Below are 17,699 nucleotides of genomic sequence, written 5' to 3' on the forward strand. Positions count from 1 at the left end.
CAAAGTTTTTGAATTGCTATTATTATCAAAACCCTTTGTTTCACATTTCCCCAATTCCTCGAGGCCGCACTTTTTGGAGTGATTAGGGAAGCTCGCGAAATAATCCACGTAAAAGCGCCCTAGCTCACTAATACCCTCGATATGTCAAACCAAGAAACTCGTGGGCCTTATGAAAATTTTAAAAGCCGCTGTAAATTCTCCTAAAACGGCCCTATAAATAGCGTCTTCATTAACTAAATGACTGAGAAAAGCTGGCACTACCTCCATCGCACCTGCTCCCCAAATTTACCTCCCATAGGAGACCCATCATTGGCATTCGCTGGGTTTTCTGACACATAACGTACTTAATCAGTAACATACACCCAGCGCAAACAATATAATTTATATTGCTAATTGTTTCGTTCCGACCCCGACAGGCAACTTCAATTTGAAAGACAAACATCGTTGTGTATGGGCGTCTTTATGTCGAAGCGGCATACCGGATTCCCCGGGCTGTTTGCCCTGTAAAATTCAATTGTTTCCTTGCTACGCCTATGGTGGCGTGCAGCAACAAAGGCTTATTGTTTGTTTTCCTCACTCCATGATATTGCAGTTCATCTCACCACTAATATGACCGTCTATGACGTGGAGAGGTTCTTTCTCCCCCCGGACGCCTCGACGTCCACGGTGTCTCCTAACTCCAGTGGGGAGTCCAGGCATGCGCGCAAAGAAGTCCCCCCTGCCACAAGTCCAACGAGTCTAGGTCAGGCCTATATAGGGCTGATCACGGGAGTCATGGCGATGGTGATTTTGCTGGTGGTATGCACGGTGTTCCTGATGGTGAGAAGAGGGAAAAAGAAGGTACATACGGCAAGTAGTCTCCGATTTGCTTTGGCTCTAGTGACCTTGGCTTTACGGAAGATTTCATTCGATTTTCAGGTGGCGCTGCTCCATAAACACACAGCGTTGGTGTCGAGTAGTACTAAACCCACAACGATTAATATGAAAGACCTAAAGACGATGTCTACGCCTATAATCAACAACGGCCTGTCGAGGCTCTCAGTGAAGAGCAAAAACGGCACCATTGGTCCTGAGGGGACGATAAAAAAAGCGAAAAAGTGTAATTTGTATGGTAAGTGAGTTAGTTAAAAAATTGCAAATGTTCCTTTCTAATTAATAAATTAATCAAGATAGAGAAGTTTGTTCGGAACAACCGCAGCTTTTCAGGACCATTTAGAGGTTTTCGGGACCCGGTGATTTAGAGAATGACCACGATCATTCGCTAAATTTGAAAAATTCATTATATAATACATGGTTCAAGAAAGTAAAAACCCTAAAATATGCAGAACGTTTTCAATAGTTTTCTTGCGATTGAAATTGGCGGCAGGAATACTACGACCTCTTTGCCGACGTTTCGTTTAATAAGGCATCCATCAAGCTACAACTTAATTAATAGACAGCTGTGTCACAACACACCATTTATGATGTAGCCCTGATGAGATTCAACGCTTCATTGAACGAAACGTCGGCGAAGAGGTTGTAGTATTCCTGCAGCCTTGTCTTAATCCACCAACCCCAACCACACAGCAACTAATATTGAATAAGTTCTAGAGCAGCTTACTGTTTTTGCCAATTTTGAAAGTTATTGACGATCGTTCGTTAAATGAAAGGATTTTCCGGGACCGGGACAGAAGTTGTTAAACAAAAATATTTAAAGTCGATGGAATTTTCTGTTTCAGTTCCGTCTATGAAGTTAAAATAAACTCCGCATTAATACAAAACTGGGGCCAAATTGGCATGACTTTCTTCAGCTAAAGTTTCTCAATTTCAACAAACGTTTGCTCTTCATGTGTGGCTATCATAGAACATTTTTCCAGGTCACGTGAACGGCGAAGAATCGGACAGTGAGAACTCATCCGTATACCACGAGCCCTACAAATTACTGCCCAACGGGAAGCAGGAATATGGCTGTCTCTTGAAAAAAGAGGGTATTACGTCCAGTAAAAGTGGAGAATACACCGGTGAGTTCCTTCGTCCGAAAATATTCGAATTTAAAACTTCGCCAGAACCGTACTAGGCACTTTCGGAAAAAAAATCACGTCAAATGATTCTCATCCTTTCAAAGATTAACAGCTTAAAACTGCGGCACAATAAAGACGTGATTCCATTTTCGCCGACAGCAGGGGAAAATCCACAGGTTTTCGCGGGATTTGCAATTTAAAACTGCCAGACTCGTCAGACCGTTATATGTGAACTCTGGGCCGTTTGTTAAGAACTAAGACGAGTCGGTCTCCCGCATTCGCCTGCAGTACAAACATTTTCGTATGAACTATTGTCAGTTGAAAAACGAGCATCCCAGGAGGTTCTCATTTGACTCGGGTGAAAATCGTGGGGAAATATTAAAGGATCTGGGATTAAGGCAATGCGGGCTTGAGGTTGCGCTTGTGATGGAGATTGAGTGAAAATTTCGTTCTTGATGGGTGTGTATTTCAGCCAGTGCGGCCCTGCTCGGTCTCCCAGAGGTACATTTAGCTTATGAATATTCGCAAAGAAAGAAACTCGGGCTGCAGGCGCTTTTAAAGAGGAAACAGTACATTTCAACTCTTTGTCTTCGGATAAATCCCCCCATTTACGTTCAGAAGGGGGTTTTAAATGCCATTTGCGAATACTTCGTCAATTATTCCTTTTTGGAATATTGTCAGGTGCGCGGCTCTGAGAAATTTATGGAAATCAAGTGATTTAAAAACTACGCTCGGGGTGGAAAAGTCTTAATCTGGAATTAATAATAGAAATGTAGAGTAAATAAAGTGCGGGTTTACAGGGTGTCCCACACACAATGGTGCAGATGGGTATAGCAAAGGATAGAGCGATCGGGCGCAATATGCCTTAGAAGGAAGTTGATTAAGTATTTTTTATTCTGGAAATTGAAAATAAGTCTCAAAATTTTTTCGTTTACATGTAGCTCTCGCAATCGAAATACACCATGGAGCTCATCACGGGACCGAGTGTCAGAGTTCTCAGAGGAGAGATTCGTCTGTGAAAATTCAGACTTAGAAACTCGATCCTTGAAAATCAGGGGCGGACTTGGCGCGCCTTAAAATTGATAAAAACAGACTAAAAAGAGACATTTAAGCACTTTTCAAAAATATTTTCAAGTTTCAAAATCGAGCTACACCACTACGCTAAATATGGGATGAAATATCAAAAGGATAAAAAAAAATGTATTTTCCATTTCCCAACAACGGTTCCACAAAATGTACGGTTGATTTGTCCCACTTTTCGTTGACTTTAAATTTTGTTGAGGGACTGCAGTTTGAACATACTGGAATCGTATTGTACTTTTTTTGCTGTTAATCTAAAAAATATAATTTTGACCTGTTTCAAATTTACAATCGGATTAAAGCTTACCGCATTTACACAGGCCCTGTAAATTAATTGGTTGTTTTGATGCTTAAATTCCGAATGGCCACGTATCCATTCATCGACGATTGATTCGATTTTGGGCATGGTGTTAAATATTAAGTAACTAAATTTTGATGGAAATGCATTCGTGCAAAAACCTCACTATAGTTTAAATAACTCGACCCCAATCTATAACTGACACGATTTCAGCTAGGTGTCCACGTGACACTCTCCATACTAACTAGAGGAATCCCCGAATTACGTAAGGAGATTATCCAGGGTCGATGTGTAGGTAAGGTCGCAATGGCTACTAGAGGAATCCCTGCATTGTGCAAGAAAGTTGTTGAACAAAAATCATCAAAAAAACTGAAAAGAATGTGTAATCGTTGTAATCCACGTAGGCTCGAACTAACTTTTTGGTGCGACAATAACATATGACATATCTCCTAGCATTCTGCGTTTTAATAATAAACTCACCGACCCAAAATGGATTTCCACTTAATGACGCCCTAGCGCCTTAATTTCCGAGAGTAATTAATCTGAATTCATAAACTAGAATTAATTTATTAGAGTAGGTAAATACCTACACATACCCGCAGGTTGCCTTTTAGTCTAATTCACGTTTAAGGGCCGCATAAAGTACATTTCATATTTCCGGAAGGGTTGAGAACTGTAATCTGCTCGAATTTGCATTTAAATGTTGGAATTAATTGGTTTTCGGTATGGCTTTGGGCCAGCTCAATCCGTTTACTGTCCGTCTCATTCCGGTCGAACTTCTTATGATTTGCTCATTTCGATAAGCAGAACCGTTTCGTTCGCGGGCCCATTGAAGCAGAAATCGCCATTTCTCTTTGTGTTTCGTTTCGAATTAAACGGCAAAAAAACGAGACGGGTATTGTGTTTCTTGATACCTTTCACCTGTCAGACATAAATAATAAACCGTTCCCAAGGAAGGGAATAAGAGAAACGTTTTCTTGCAAAACAGGCCGTTTAAATCCCCATACGCGGTAGATGTCATGTTGTCCGTCAGGGCTTTTGAAAGGAATACATGGCGTGTCGCATGAGGAATATTGTGAACGCCCTAAATACCCCTTAATATCCTGTATCCATCTTTTCATTTCGCAATAGAGAAAATTGTATTTGTCAGGGGGAAGAAAAGTTGTATAGGCGGTATTAAGGCGATGAAGGAAGGGAGTTTATAAATAGTTTTCAATCGAGAATTAAATAACGTCTTACAGCAGTGCAAAATTGATTATTCCTCGTTAAAAGTTCTATGATGGCAATAAACGGTGTTTTTTTTACGGACAGGTACGCTTCTTTATCTGCAGCCCGCTTCGATGCGAATTATATCAAGCCCGATTAGCGAAATATCAATTTTGGTATTTTATGATGAAACTGATAAAGGGTGTCGCGCGTTGCAATGGCGCATGCAATCATGTTCCCTACGTCGAATATAGTTTGCCAGGTGTGCCAAAAAGACTCCCTTATTGAGGCATAGAGTTTCAAAATTTCATTCCTTCTGCTCCCTCAATTTTTGAGATATTAAGTTCGGATTTAGAATATCTTATATGTTTAATATTTATAAAGGAAAGTTTTTATGCATTTTTTGTGAGTTTTAATACTGCAATTTTGCACGTCCTCGATTCACAAATTTTGAATTAAAAAAAGCCGAAATCAGTAAATTTCTGAAAAAAGTGATCTCGACAGGCAGTTAACTTCTGATCAGACCTGTGTGCGTCCATGATATATTTTTTTGCCTGAAAAGAGTGAATTCTTCATGCATTTTCCGTAAATTTTATTAACTGAACTCTATAAGTTACAAATTTTTTATTAAATCAAATAAAAAATTAACCAATTTCTGAAAGGAGTTACATTGGGCGACCTATAACTTGTAGACCTATGTTGCCTATATGTATATAGGCCTATGTTGCTCAATTTCATTCTCTATCTATCACTGCAACCAGTAAATGGCCGCAAAACGCATTTGCTTGCAGATTTCTGTTTTGTAATTTTGTTATTCCTCACATATTTTTTTGCGTCTCCTGTGTAAATGCTAAAAATCCTGAATATGTTTCCAAATGTCTGAAAAAAATTATCAAAGGCGCTCAAAGCATGTGGGAGCCGTTTTTTTGTTAAGCAAATTTTGATGAGAAGAGCTTCAGTAAAACTGGCAATTTCTGTTTAAGCAAGAAATCGCCAGTTGAGGTTTAATATTATGCTGGCTGGCCCAGATGACGTTATGGATGAGATCTCTCAAATTAAAAACGTGTCGATAGTAAAGTCTTAATTTCTGTCGGTTTCGTGGTGTTTCACTGATGTACTAATTTAGTCGTTTCTGAGTTCGATCGTCATAATGCACTTTTATTTTCTCCTTCTTTTCAGACTTCACAAGCGTCAACAGTTTCCAGGAAGATCTAAAATTCAAATCTCCCTCATTCTACAATTTGACTCCACCGCCACCACCCACGTCTAGACCGCCCACCTATGACGTTCAGCAGAACTATCAACCCTCTAACGGCACCCCCAATGGAGTGATATCGCCCGAAAATTACTACGCCGCTACTGATATTATAAAAGTAAGTTATCTGTTCGCTCTGGCCGAGTTTTAATGTCGATCTCCGACACGAAGGATTGTAAATTTTTAATCACTATAATGTATATTTACCCCGACCGAGCTGTAAGCGGTGTGTTACATAACATGTTGGGAACTACTAAAGATTTTTATAGGGAAGTTATGACACAATTCATCGACGCTAAAAGCGTTCCACGGTACGTAATATTTTGCGGGGAACAATAAAAATGTATAAGGGACAGGCCCGTATTTTTTCCGCATACAGGGAGCGATAAATAGGCGGGTTTATTGTGGCCCGGGTTTCATGCATTACAAATGAGCAAAAGTTACAAAAATGTGCACTTTCTTAAATGGAGCGATGAATCTTCTTATGCATAATTCACGCCCTACGTGACATTCCGGGGTTACGGTTATGCGCGGAATATTTACACGAAGAAACGCTTCACTCTTTAGAGATTCATATTTTAGTATGGCATTATAATGCTATATTGCAAGCGGTCGTATATCTATTGTTTTGTAGCAGTAAATTTCCTTTTGGCGAAATATTGACGTCAATGCGACGTCTGTTTTCCATTTATCAATGTCACATTAACTCCCAACGTCACATTAACTCCCTGTTCTGTTCCTCATTTATCCTGGAAGAAAGGTTGTAGAAAAACGCCATCAACGGTGCCATGATATTCTTACATAAACTAATACCTGTAAAAAGAAAATAGTTTCTTCTAGTCTAGAGAATCCCCGGGTTTTATGGGAATTTTACCGTCACAGTCATCCCTGCCCGTCATTTAAAATTTCCCTTATTCCTTTCGTTCTTGATATAAAATCCCACGAGACCGCAGAACAGGAAGACAAAGGAGAGAAGACAGCCGAGCAACAAGTTGAAACTCGTCTTCGTAGAAATATTAGCGAGTTTTGGGAGCGTCGCTCCGGCATTGAATGTAAGAGCTTTCCATGATATTGTTTTAAAAAAGATTAAAAACCCCAAGGAGACATGTTCATGAGCTTGTCCATTGTGACTCCCGAAAATGAGAAGTTGTCCCCAATTACTGCTCAATTGCGCTAAAACAATATTTTTCGGCGTTGAGTATTATTTTCAAGCATTAATCTTGTTCTCGCATTCTCGTCCAACATGCGAAAATAACCTCTTATTTTTGATGAAAGATAAATGACATAAGAACGTAATAAAATTTCTATTATCTCGTGAGGCTGGGGAGAGGACTTTTATTCTGTATGTTGGTCGTTCCTTCCGGAATTATAACATAAGCTATAAATTCCGATTATTTGTTTGGTCGTTTTTCTCTCTTACCCATTTGGAAAAGTAATTTTAGGTAAGGGCTTTTAGGGCGCACTTATCGTGAAATATGTCGGGACGTTATGCCGTGGAATTGTATCAAAAATTTCTTGTTCCTCTTGTTTATTAGGCTGTCAAGTGCATGCAAGGAAACTATGGGATGCAGTGGAGGTGTTTATTTTGCAGTCAATCTATAATGAAAACGGGAATAGCGCCCTAATCAATGCGGTGAGGAAAACTTTCCGTGCAGCAGCTCTGGGAAGCCGTATATTTTCTGGACACTGTCAGGAATTCCCTCAAAGGTGAGGGAGTTCCTGCTCTCTAAAAATATTTCGCGATAAATTTGCTTTGGGATTTTCCGAAAGTGTCAAGTCAGGTCACATCCCTAGGAGAACCCGCAATTTCACCTTAATACGGCCATATACCAATATTTCAAAAACCATCTGGAATTCTCCCAAACATTTCAAACTTTCCGTAAATTGACTAGTTTTTCTAATTCCAAATTCGTCAATCAAAGTTAATTTAACCACGATCCAAATTTGATTGCAAAACTCTCGGCCTCGATCGCTTTCATACAATAACTTTTTGAATGGCGATTTTTATGTGGTTAATGAAGGGATTTCTCCCGCCTCGTGAAACAATATTTGTTCCGCAATGCTAAAAAAGTGGAAGTAGAATTTTACCTCGTAGACCATAAACCTTTTTTACTGCTGCTTTTATTATTTCATCTATCAAAATTGTAGGGATTGAAAAACTTTTTAATACCTGACTAACTCAAACTAACCCGCAATAAAAGCGTTACATTACACCTTAGGCATTAAAAAGTGAAATTTGACACGTTGTTTTGTGTCATTAAAAGATGACTTATTTCATCGATTGTAGAAAATTCTTATTAAGGTAAGAAGTGTGCAAAGTGCTACTTTATCGCCGCTCTAGCTGACCTAACGACGCAAAGCAAAGTTCGGTGGGCAGTCTCGTGCCATAACAGTCATTTACATAATAACCAAAGAAAGTAACTTTTAACACACGAGCCGCAAACAAAGGCGGCAATCACTCGAGTTGCTTAAGAAACTTTCTTACGAGTTATGTGCAGTGTTTTCCCACGATCATATACAAAAAAATAAGGGCCGCTACAGGGACTCGAACCCGGGCCGTAATAGCGAAAGGGGGTTGTGGGAATCAACACTGTTGTACGTATTATACAGGATGTTTCCTAAATCTTAGGCAAACATTTAGGAGGTTATTTTCTAACTAATTTTAAGAATGTTTCGTCCTTCGATGATTTTTAGAAAAAATGCTTTGTTTCCTAGATGCAAGGTGATAAATGTTTTTCATGAAATTTATTAAAAGCTACAATAATAGTTCAAAATGACTGCCGTCAGCTTGGATCCATGCTTCTAATCTTCTCCTAATTGACAGCCGAACTCTTTCAAAAATACCAGGACTGTTTTTTATTGAATTGCACCCATCAACTATGCGATTGTTCAAATCTTCCAGGTTTCCCACTGCATTAGTGTAAACTAATGATTTTTAATGACCCCATAAGAAATAGTCCAGAGGGTTCAAGTCTGGGGAACTAGCTGGTAATAAGTGAGGTGCACCACGACCAATCCAGCGATTTCCATATATTTCCATTAAAAATTCGCGAGCAATTCTACTAAAATGCGCTGGTGCAAATACATGTCAATCATCTCAATCATGTCAGCTAGTATAGATATTCATAATAAAAAAAGATTAAAAGTGACAAATTTGGAAACGTATTCAAACTAAATGACGTTCAATATGACGTATTTACTAGTGTTGTTTTCAAGATTCACACTATCTTGCTACGCTTATTTTAAATATTTTAACAAAAAAGAAAAAATTTAGTCAATAAACATTTATGGCCTTGTATCTACGGAACAAAGCCAACAAAGCAATCTAGGGAACAAGCATTTTTCCTAAAATCGTCAAAGGACAAAAAATTCTTAAAATTACTCAGAGAATAGCCCCCTAAATTTTTGCCTAACATTGAGGAAACACCCTGTATATATAATATTGGTTGTGTGAACGCACGTTTCATGATTTTGGTGTCTTCCGTAAGTTTAATTAAATAATAGCGTGTTGTACACGCACATGTGCGGCGAAACCTTTGACCACATGCATGTCAGTGGCCACGACTGAACATTTCGCACAGAGATATTTTTCACTGACACACATACACTTTGTTTTGCCTACGGTAAAATTTTTCACTGCACACGTGTGGTAAAGTGCTGCCGTAAGCTCTCTCGTTCACTTTACCACAACACTCGTAGAAAAAGGACTTTTTTCAAGCTTTAAAAAACGACACGAACAACCCTATATATATTTGTTTCCTTAAAATGGCAGACCTACAGCTATTTTTTGATTTTACTACTTTTTCCACTCAATAAACCGGACACTTGAGATGACACTAGTATGAGGAGCATAGTCAGAGCCGCGAAATGCCTCTGACCAAACTAGGAACTTTATGACCACTTCGACAGATCACTGCAGCACTCTCGTGGTGTTATTAGGTACTCTTAGAATGGAACAAACTATTAAAATGGGGGCTTAAGACTAGTCGAAATTCGAGATGCATGTACATTTTCCCCAACTGAAGTGTCACATTTTATGCATATTTTACGCTCGTCTCGTACCCTTTTAAGCAATATTGCAAGCGCCACTTTCTATTGCGTGACTACAGTGCATTATGCATCATTTAGACGCATAATATGTGCAAAGTTTTTCTGCAGCACCTCGAGCAATGAATCTACCAATAGATTACTATGCAAAATATGTAAAGGCGATATGCATCAAAGTGGGTAGATAACAATAAGGTATCACTGCAATTGGCCTTTTTCGCGATAACGGGCCTTCATACTGTGCTATGGCGCATTCGTGTTTGATGAGTGTTCATCTATAGCCCTATGACATTGACCATTGGAGGGTTCATTCTCAATCGCTTCTTTTGGGAAAAGGTGTATCTGCTTGATCGAAATCGCGTGTTTCTACGAAAGTGCAAGCTTTCTAAGGCACTATTATCGGGTGTGTTGGACGACTGTGAAATGAACTTTCTTACCTTATTTTTCTAAAAACAGCTGTATAACTGACGACTAGGGACGTCGATGAAAAACATCAACATAGCGTAAAAGTGACATCTGATTTGATATTCATTTCCATGGCAATCATAAATAAAATATAGGGGATGAAAACGATATTGGACAATTAGCACTCCGGATAAATAATGAGCCATTTGAAAACGTTCTTTACATTAATTCAACACACTCGGTAATAGCGGCGTCTAGAGCTGGTAGGGGAAAAAATATGAAGTAAATATTTCACTAACCCAGACAAAAATCCAATCCTCCTTGCGCCATTTGCAAACGTACTACACTTTTACAACTCGAAACAAAGTCGTAAAACCGAGACACGTGTGTTAGAAATTCGGTTTCACATGTTTGACATTGTAAAGCAGGAATCCGAACTAACCTTTTATTACTCCTATTATACAGGGACAAGCAAGATTTAATATGAGTTTGCGACGACATAAAACTTTTGCAATATCAAGTAGCAACAAACCAAAGAAACGTTTGAACCTCGTATAGGAGCCTCCATTAAGGCGCGATGCAGACGGTGGCTGCACCTGAGCCCCACGAGTAGTGGCTTTATTGAGAAACCCCCTAGGGGCTCATTCTGGTGTGTTTTTATTAGCACCTATTATGAGGCGTATAGGCCAAGACAGTATATGTAGCCTATAATATTCATCGTAATAATTGTCACATAATGCTTATATATGTAGTAGGTACGTATAGTAAAGTTTTATGACACGAATCAGTTTATGACCGAGTGGGCTTGTGAGCAAGTCCATAAATGGGCTAGTCAAATAAAACCGTTTCACATACCTGCGCGTTTCATGCAACTTTTATTACTAGTTTAATGCTCCTGGCTAATAATTTAACTTCTAAGTGACTCTCGAATAACTTCCTATCCAGTGTTAAAAGAAATTTATGTCGGTTAGTCAATGGTCAGTCACTGTCAGTTTCATACAAAATACATAGATTACCCGCTTTATTGTACTAGGATTTTAAATTCACCTGCTTTATACCAGGGCTATAATGAGTCATTCTTAATATACATATAATAAAATCGAACGATAAATACTTGAGATATTTTTCAAGTGCGATTTCTTTGGGGGATTTACTCATCGAGAAAAGAGCTGCAATCCATCCACAAACCAATAAACGCGAGTAACAAGTCAGAATTACTCGACAATTCTCATATTTGCGTTTAGTCCATGAGGTGCCACATTGATTCCTGGAACTCGCAAGGTAATGGGTTATTGTTTTTCAAGGTCGATTTTTAGGAGCTGCAGGATAAAAATTGAGAATCATTTTCAAACACCTCGTAGGTCAGTGAAAAATCGTTTTCGGACCTATACATATACATAGCAAATGTTCGTCCTGTATTTGGATGTAAGATCTACTAGGAAATTATCTGAACAACACTTTGCAACACCCTGTGCATGAATCATCTCAGATTTTAAAAATATTGGGCGAATTCAGGTCCTCAGAGCACACCGTATCCGGTGTGACGAAGCGCTTTAGATGATTTGTTAAAGCAATTCCTGTTTATCCACATTTTCGTTTCCTACTATTTCTTGGTAACTTCCAACCTCATATCGCAATGTCAAAAAAATACCGATTGTAGGTCCTTTGCGTCACTAAATGCATGTATCATAATTTTCATGAAAGGAAATAGTGATGACGCAATTCAAGTGTAGTTGGGGAAAGTAGATCAATGGGGTATCAAGAAAAAACAACTCAAAAAACAACAAACTTTAAACTGGTAATAGAGCATGAGTTGCATGAATTAAAAGAAAAAGAAGTGATTTTACGGATCTCTGAAGCCATCAAACCGAGGCATGCTCCAATGGACAGGATATGTCAAAAACAATCCACTGCCTTCAACCGAATATGTCAATTTCAGATTAAAAATCAGACAAGTGTCAAACTTTAGCAGACTTATGCCGAATTTCTAAGCTCACTGATATGTCAAATTTGACTGCTGTCACTGTCCGTTCTCTATACAGGGGCGAAATAATTGAAGCTAAACTAAGTAACAATCAAAATGTTACAACAAATTTTGTGTATTATCACGGCAAAACGATACTTTGCAGCTCAATCAAAACGTATAAACAAAAAAAAACTCTTTTAGGGATTGACTTACGGAAACACCCAGTATATAGAGACTTATTTTTATTACTTAATTTTCCCAGTTAATTTTTTATTAATAAATCAATTTCTGGCCTGAAACTACACATAATAGGCCCACCACCAATGTCCTTAAGGAAAACACGGTCCATACTTTACCCGAACATCTGCGTCCCGTTGCTGTAACAGGAATCGCCTTATAAAACCAGAATATGCTCCCCCGTTTTGCGGGATGTTTGTTTCCCCCCAAAATCGTAATATAAGGGAGCAAAAAGTATTCCCGTGTTAAGATAATTGGTGAGGCGGCATTTTTGAGCTTATTGTTTCTCGATTTCCAGGGAGAACGCAGAGAGCAACATTTCACCCCCGGCCGATTCACCCCAATTAAACTACCCGAGGGTCCTCCGCTGGAAGGGGTGGCCCACCTGCTGGACTTCCCCAGACACCGGCTAAGACTGTTGGAGAAGCTGGGAGAAGGGGATTTTGGAATGGTATTGTTCTATTGATATTATCTATACATAAAAGTCGCGAATAAGTCAATATTGACAGGGACTCTGCAAAGGGCAGAGTTTTGCGAAGTTATTGGGCCCTTAGGGCAGCGTCACGACACAAGGTCCAATAACAGGAGGTTAAACAGGGAAACAAACTCAATTTTCTTTGTGGATATTTTCCTTTCTGTAGACGGTCCCTGCCTTTTTCAGTTACAAGTTAGAACTGGCACTTGAATAAACTAAATAACAAATGAAACATTCCAATAAGTATTTGTATATCATGTAGGTTTTTCTCCGTTGTCTAGGGGTTTATTAATTGGAGCTTCGGCAATTGTGTTTTATGGATAGTTAGGGATCTTTCAATGATAGCCACGTTAACTTAACGATATCAATAGTATATTAGATAAAAAACTGAGTAAAAAAGCGCGGGCACGATCCCTGAGTCTTCAGTCCACCAGGAAGCCAGGAAAAAGAGAGCGATCCGCTTTCTCCCTAGCCTTAAGTATGAACATCCATGGTCGTAAACCATGGGCGTACCATCTAAACAATACTTAAAGGCATTGGGACAGCCCTCCGCATGGAGCCGCTGCGTCCACATCTGGCACCCAGCCCTTGGCGAAGACCTCGCCAAAGGGGAACCAACATTGTACTTCCCATGCCAACAGAGCATCGTGAAAAAAATCCAGGGTACCGGGTAATGCCAACCATGGGCGTACCTTAAGGGTAAATCGCCCTCATGCCCTAATCCTTAATCCTAACTTATAGCATAATATTTACAAACTATGTACACTAAGCGGTCTGACAAGCGGATCCCACATATCATGATAGCAGAATGACGTTTTCCAGCTCAGTCGTATTTAGGGTGTCCGTTTCTGGAGCTCAACCATGAGGATCTCGGTAACCATAACAGATGCAAGGTCGGTTAAATTGGTGCAAAGTTGCACAATTCGAAGTTTGATTGGAGGTATTTTCAGTGGACCTCCACATCTCTCAAACTCCATAAGAGCTTTAGAGCCGCTTTTTGGAGGTATTCGAAAAAAACTGAAATTTGAGAAAGTTTTTATTTTTCCTTCAGCTTATTTGGCGAGGTACCACCATTGCAACCTTTCCTCTTCAATAACATGGCGATGTCATATTCGAAATACGACGTTTCGATTATCGGCAACCATCATCAACTTTGTTTTTTCTTGTGGGGATGTGTCGAATTTTCTCATATTTGATTTTAAATTTTTGTAAAAATTCAATTGTAATCCGGGATTCAGTACCCTCCAATCAAAATTTTGGTATTCGCGATCCTTATAGATTGGTAGACCAAGAATAGACCTCTCTGAATGCGTTTGAGTCGAAAAGTCACCTGACCTTATATTCCATTCTTTACATGTAAATTGCTGCCCACTTTATTTGACAACATTTCGTTCGTAGTAAAATTAGCATCCAAACTGAAACATTTCATAGCAAACGAGAGTGGGCAAATAATCGATCTAGAGAGCTCCGTCTTAGTTAAAATTCTGGAAATGCACAACAATATTTCTTATGCAATTCGCGAAGACCGAGCCCGAATAAATTTGTATTTGTAATGCAATCATAAACATGGAAAAGTTTATCGGCGAGATTAAGGGAACACGCCCCCCAGATTTGAATCCCTTTTGTTTTTATTTTAGGTCCACTTGTGCGAAGCGGAGGGATTGCCGGATTTCAACGGAGGCTCCTCGTTTCACAAAAAGCAACTGGTAATAGTGAAGAGCTTGTGGAGAGGATGCGGAGACTCTAAAAGGTAAGCCGAACTAATAACTTTCGTTGGAAAAGCCTCCTCATTCAACGGCCCGAAATTCATTCGTGGATCGTTCACCTCCCTCGAACTGATGATTTTACAGCCCCTGATTCAACCCTTAGAACGGCTCGGTGCACTTTTGCGGGACTTCGCCCTGTCCGCTGTTTGTTATTCCGGTCATGGCTTAAGCCCTATTGACTCAGATTATTATACTCGGGGAGATGGCGAGATGTTGGTGTTGTTTAAAGCCGAAGTCTGACTTTCCTACTTCCCCCCTTTGGAAATTTTCAGGAAAGTCTTAAAATTTCTAAAGTGCCGCTTTTTAAAATAATAAAATGACATGGACCGTGTATTGAGCCTGAATGCCTGAATTGAGGTCCCAGAGCCTTGAAAAAGGATCTTTGAACAAACGATTGCTTTGAGCTATTTTTTAAGGCAATTCCTCCACGCTTTTCCCAGATATTGACGTTTAAAGGCATCGAAATGTTAATGAGCTTCTTGCTGCAGGCTGAAAAGTAGAAGCAAAATTGGCGACCCGAAAGTCACACTGTACGACATGTGTGCGGTAAAGCGCGCTGCCGCACATAAATTAAAGTGGCATGAGTTAGTGTCAGAGCTTTTTGTGGGTATTTGATACGTGCGGTATAACTTTTTACCTCACATGTGTCGTTTACGGAAGAACTTGCAGAAGATAAGAAATTCAACACACACACTCGCTCGTGGAAAAAATATTGCACTTAACATATGCAAAAATGTCTTTACTGCACTTAATTGTTGATCGAACTCTTCTTTCCGGTCCCAATTTTAGCCAAATTGATGTCACATGAAAAAAGGTTCGGACTGAGCTTTAAAATACACAGTCAGAAATTCTTGTTTTGAAAAGTTATATAAATTGTTTATACAACTGGCGGCACGGCAGATCAAAAGGTGGAAAAATAAAGTTTTATGTTGTATAAACGTATCTATTTTTTACCTCCTCTGTATTGACACAAGTTACTAATTTAATCCCCAAGGACCGGGAATTGGGCCCTTAAATAAGATCAGGAGAAGACAAAAAAACAATATCTGTAGAAGGTCAATTCAAAAAACATCTATATCTAAGGAAGAACATTATCCGCCGAATCATACTCCAGCGGCGTAATAATTTTTTTCATCAAATAATCCTTTTTTAGGCACGAGTTTCTGAGGGAGACCTCCTGGCTGGCCGGTCTGCGGGATCCAAATCTGGCGAGGGTGGTGGGCCTCTGCAGCCAAGATGAACCAATGTGCGCCCTTTTGGAGTACGCCGACGGAGCCGAATTACCCAAATTCTTCGAGTCCAAAGTGAGGTTTGAGGACGGAAATCCCGTTGCGCCCTCAGTCAGGTACGAATAATTCCACGCCACTGGCAAAAGCCTTTTTTTATGCACAAAACTGGCGCGTCTCGCATCTGGAATTTTTATAAACGACGACGCAAATCTCGTATCCACCTCCTTAATGGAATTCTTGCAAGCAATATCCGACATTTCTCTACGGTTAATATTATACCGAGTTGTATGTCGCATTGTGTTGGGGTATTTTAAGGAAACTACCTACTTTGATCTTCCTAATAAACCTGAAGCCGGAGAGCATAGATAAAAGTTGATTTAATCAAATCCTGCATTCAATCTCCATATTGCAGGAGGGACTGCAGGCACACATTCAGCTTATTTAGTCGAAAGTTGGGCAATAAAACGCCCTTATTGCAGAAACAACCCGGAAGATTGCTTCCCCGGCATATCTACACATTAAGTCGTAAAATTTAGTTATTTAATGCTTCCCCAGATCCGGCCCATAAAAATGTTGCCCATTAGACGCGTGTTATGCATTGTTTGCGTTCATTTTTCTCAAATCCAATAACCACCGGTGGAGCGAACTTAACTGATGTCAGCGACTTCTCGCCCGAATTTCGTCGCAATAAAAAGTTCGAAAGCACTTTGGGCCGCGTAATTCTTAAATTGTATTAAGTGCAGTGTTCTAGCTTCAGAAATTTCCAGTTACTGAGCGCTGGAAATTACTTGTGATCGCTTTTTACGCTTGAACAAGTTGAGAACTACCATAATTCTGCTGTAGTGGCGCGAATTACTCTCAACGACCCCATTTTTTCTCTTTGATCGCGCCGTGGACGTAATAAGTTCCACTATTGCGAGCTGTGTCAAAATTTAAAAACCGCAGGAGCTTTGAGCCCTGGCTTGAAATTCACCACGGCAGCAGGTTCAATCAGGCCGAGGCCATCTTCACACGGTCCTAGGCAAAAACAACAAACCAACAACCCGGAATAACCGTAATTAATGGCCGCCACGGACTTTATGACACGTTCCCGTGGGAGACAAAGGAGGTGACTGAGATAACTCCAAATTGTATTATTTTTAACCGCAACTTTTAATTCGGAATTTTTATCGCCGTTGACCCAAATCGGGAGCATACATGATGAATATGCGTCTTTCATGTCGGATCGTAATTAAATCGCTCCGCTCGTGTGACAGCACCATGATGGAGGGCTCGTAAAGGGTTGCCCCCGGCTCCAGTGTCAAAATTGCTTGTACGAAGGAAAAACGTGGTCGCAAAAGAAAAGATGTTGCCGTATACCTCGGAATCACGCTGTTTTCCCTCCAGCCTAAATATTCAATCTTTGACAGATATTAAATTGAATGGCCTTTAAAGGGCCGCTAAAGGGCCGCGACATCAAAAGAGGTTCGGCTCCTTTGAGAGTTCGCCTTTAAGACGATGTTTTGCTTTTATTTATATGTTTTTTTTTTTAATTAAAGTTTATGCTCATTTTTCCTGATATACCGGAGTAGAGAACATCAAAGAGAACTATCAAAAATTTGCTTTGGATTGGAGACTAATTTGCTAGCAATTATGCTCGCTCGCCGAACAGGTGTAGTGGTTTAGATGGCCGAACATATGCATTTCAATGCATCCATTCGGCCTGGCGGTTATAGTTTACGTATTAGTAGATTAT

General features: G+C 39.7%; 1 protein-coding gene across 3 annotated transcripts in view; it reads left to right on the top strand.

Annotated features, from left to right (window-relative positions):
- Positions 1-17,699, top strand: part of LOC136415365 (discoidin domain-containing receptor 2-like) — a 119,246-nt gene that overhangs the window by 96,579 nt on the left and 4,968 nt on the right. Inside the window, exons 10-16 of one of the 3 annotated variants that reach the window (XM_066399912.1) lie at positions 593-849; positions 919-1,111; positions 1,857-2,000; positions 5,764-5,957; positions 12,793-12,945; positions 14,607-14,719; positions 15,889-16,080. In XM_066399912.1, coding sequence (XP_066256009.1) covers positions 593-849; positions 919-1,111; positions 1,857-2,000; positions 5,764-5,957; positions 12,793-12,945; positions 14,607-14,719; positions 15,889-16,080 — 1,246 coding nt within the window. The remainder of the gene's footprint in view (positions 1-592; positions 850-918; positions 1,112-1,856; positions 2,001-5,763; positions 5,958-12,792; positions 12,946-14,606; positions 14,720-15,888; positions 16,081-17,699) is intronic. The other 2 variants (XM_066399913.1, XM_066399914.1) reach the window with 2 other exon arrangements.

This window comes from Euwallacea similis, chromosome 20, assembly GCF_039881205.1.
Source record: "Euwallacea similis isolate ESF13 chromosome 20, ESF131.1, whole genome shotgun sequence".
Lineage (NCBI taxonomy): Eukaryota > Metazoa > Arthropoda > Insecta > Coleoptera > Curculionidae > Euwallacea > Euwallacea similis.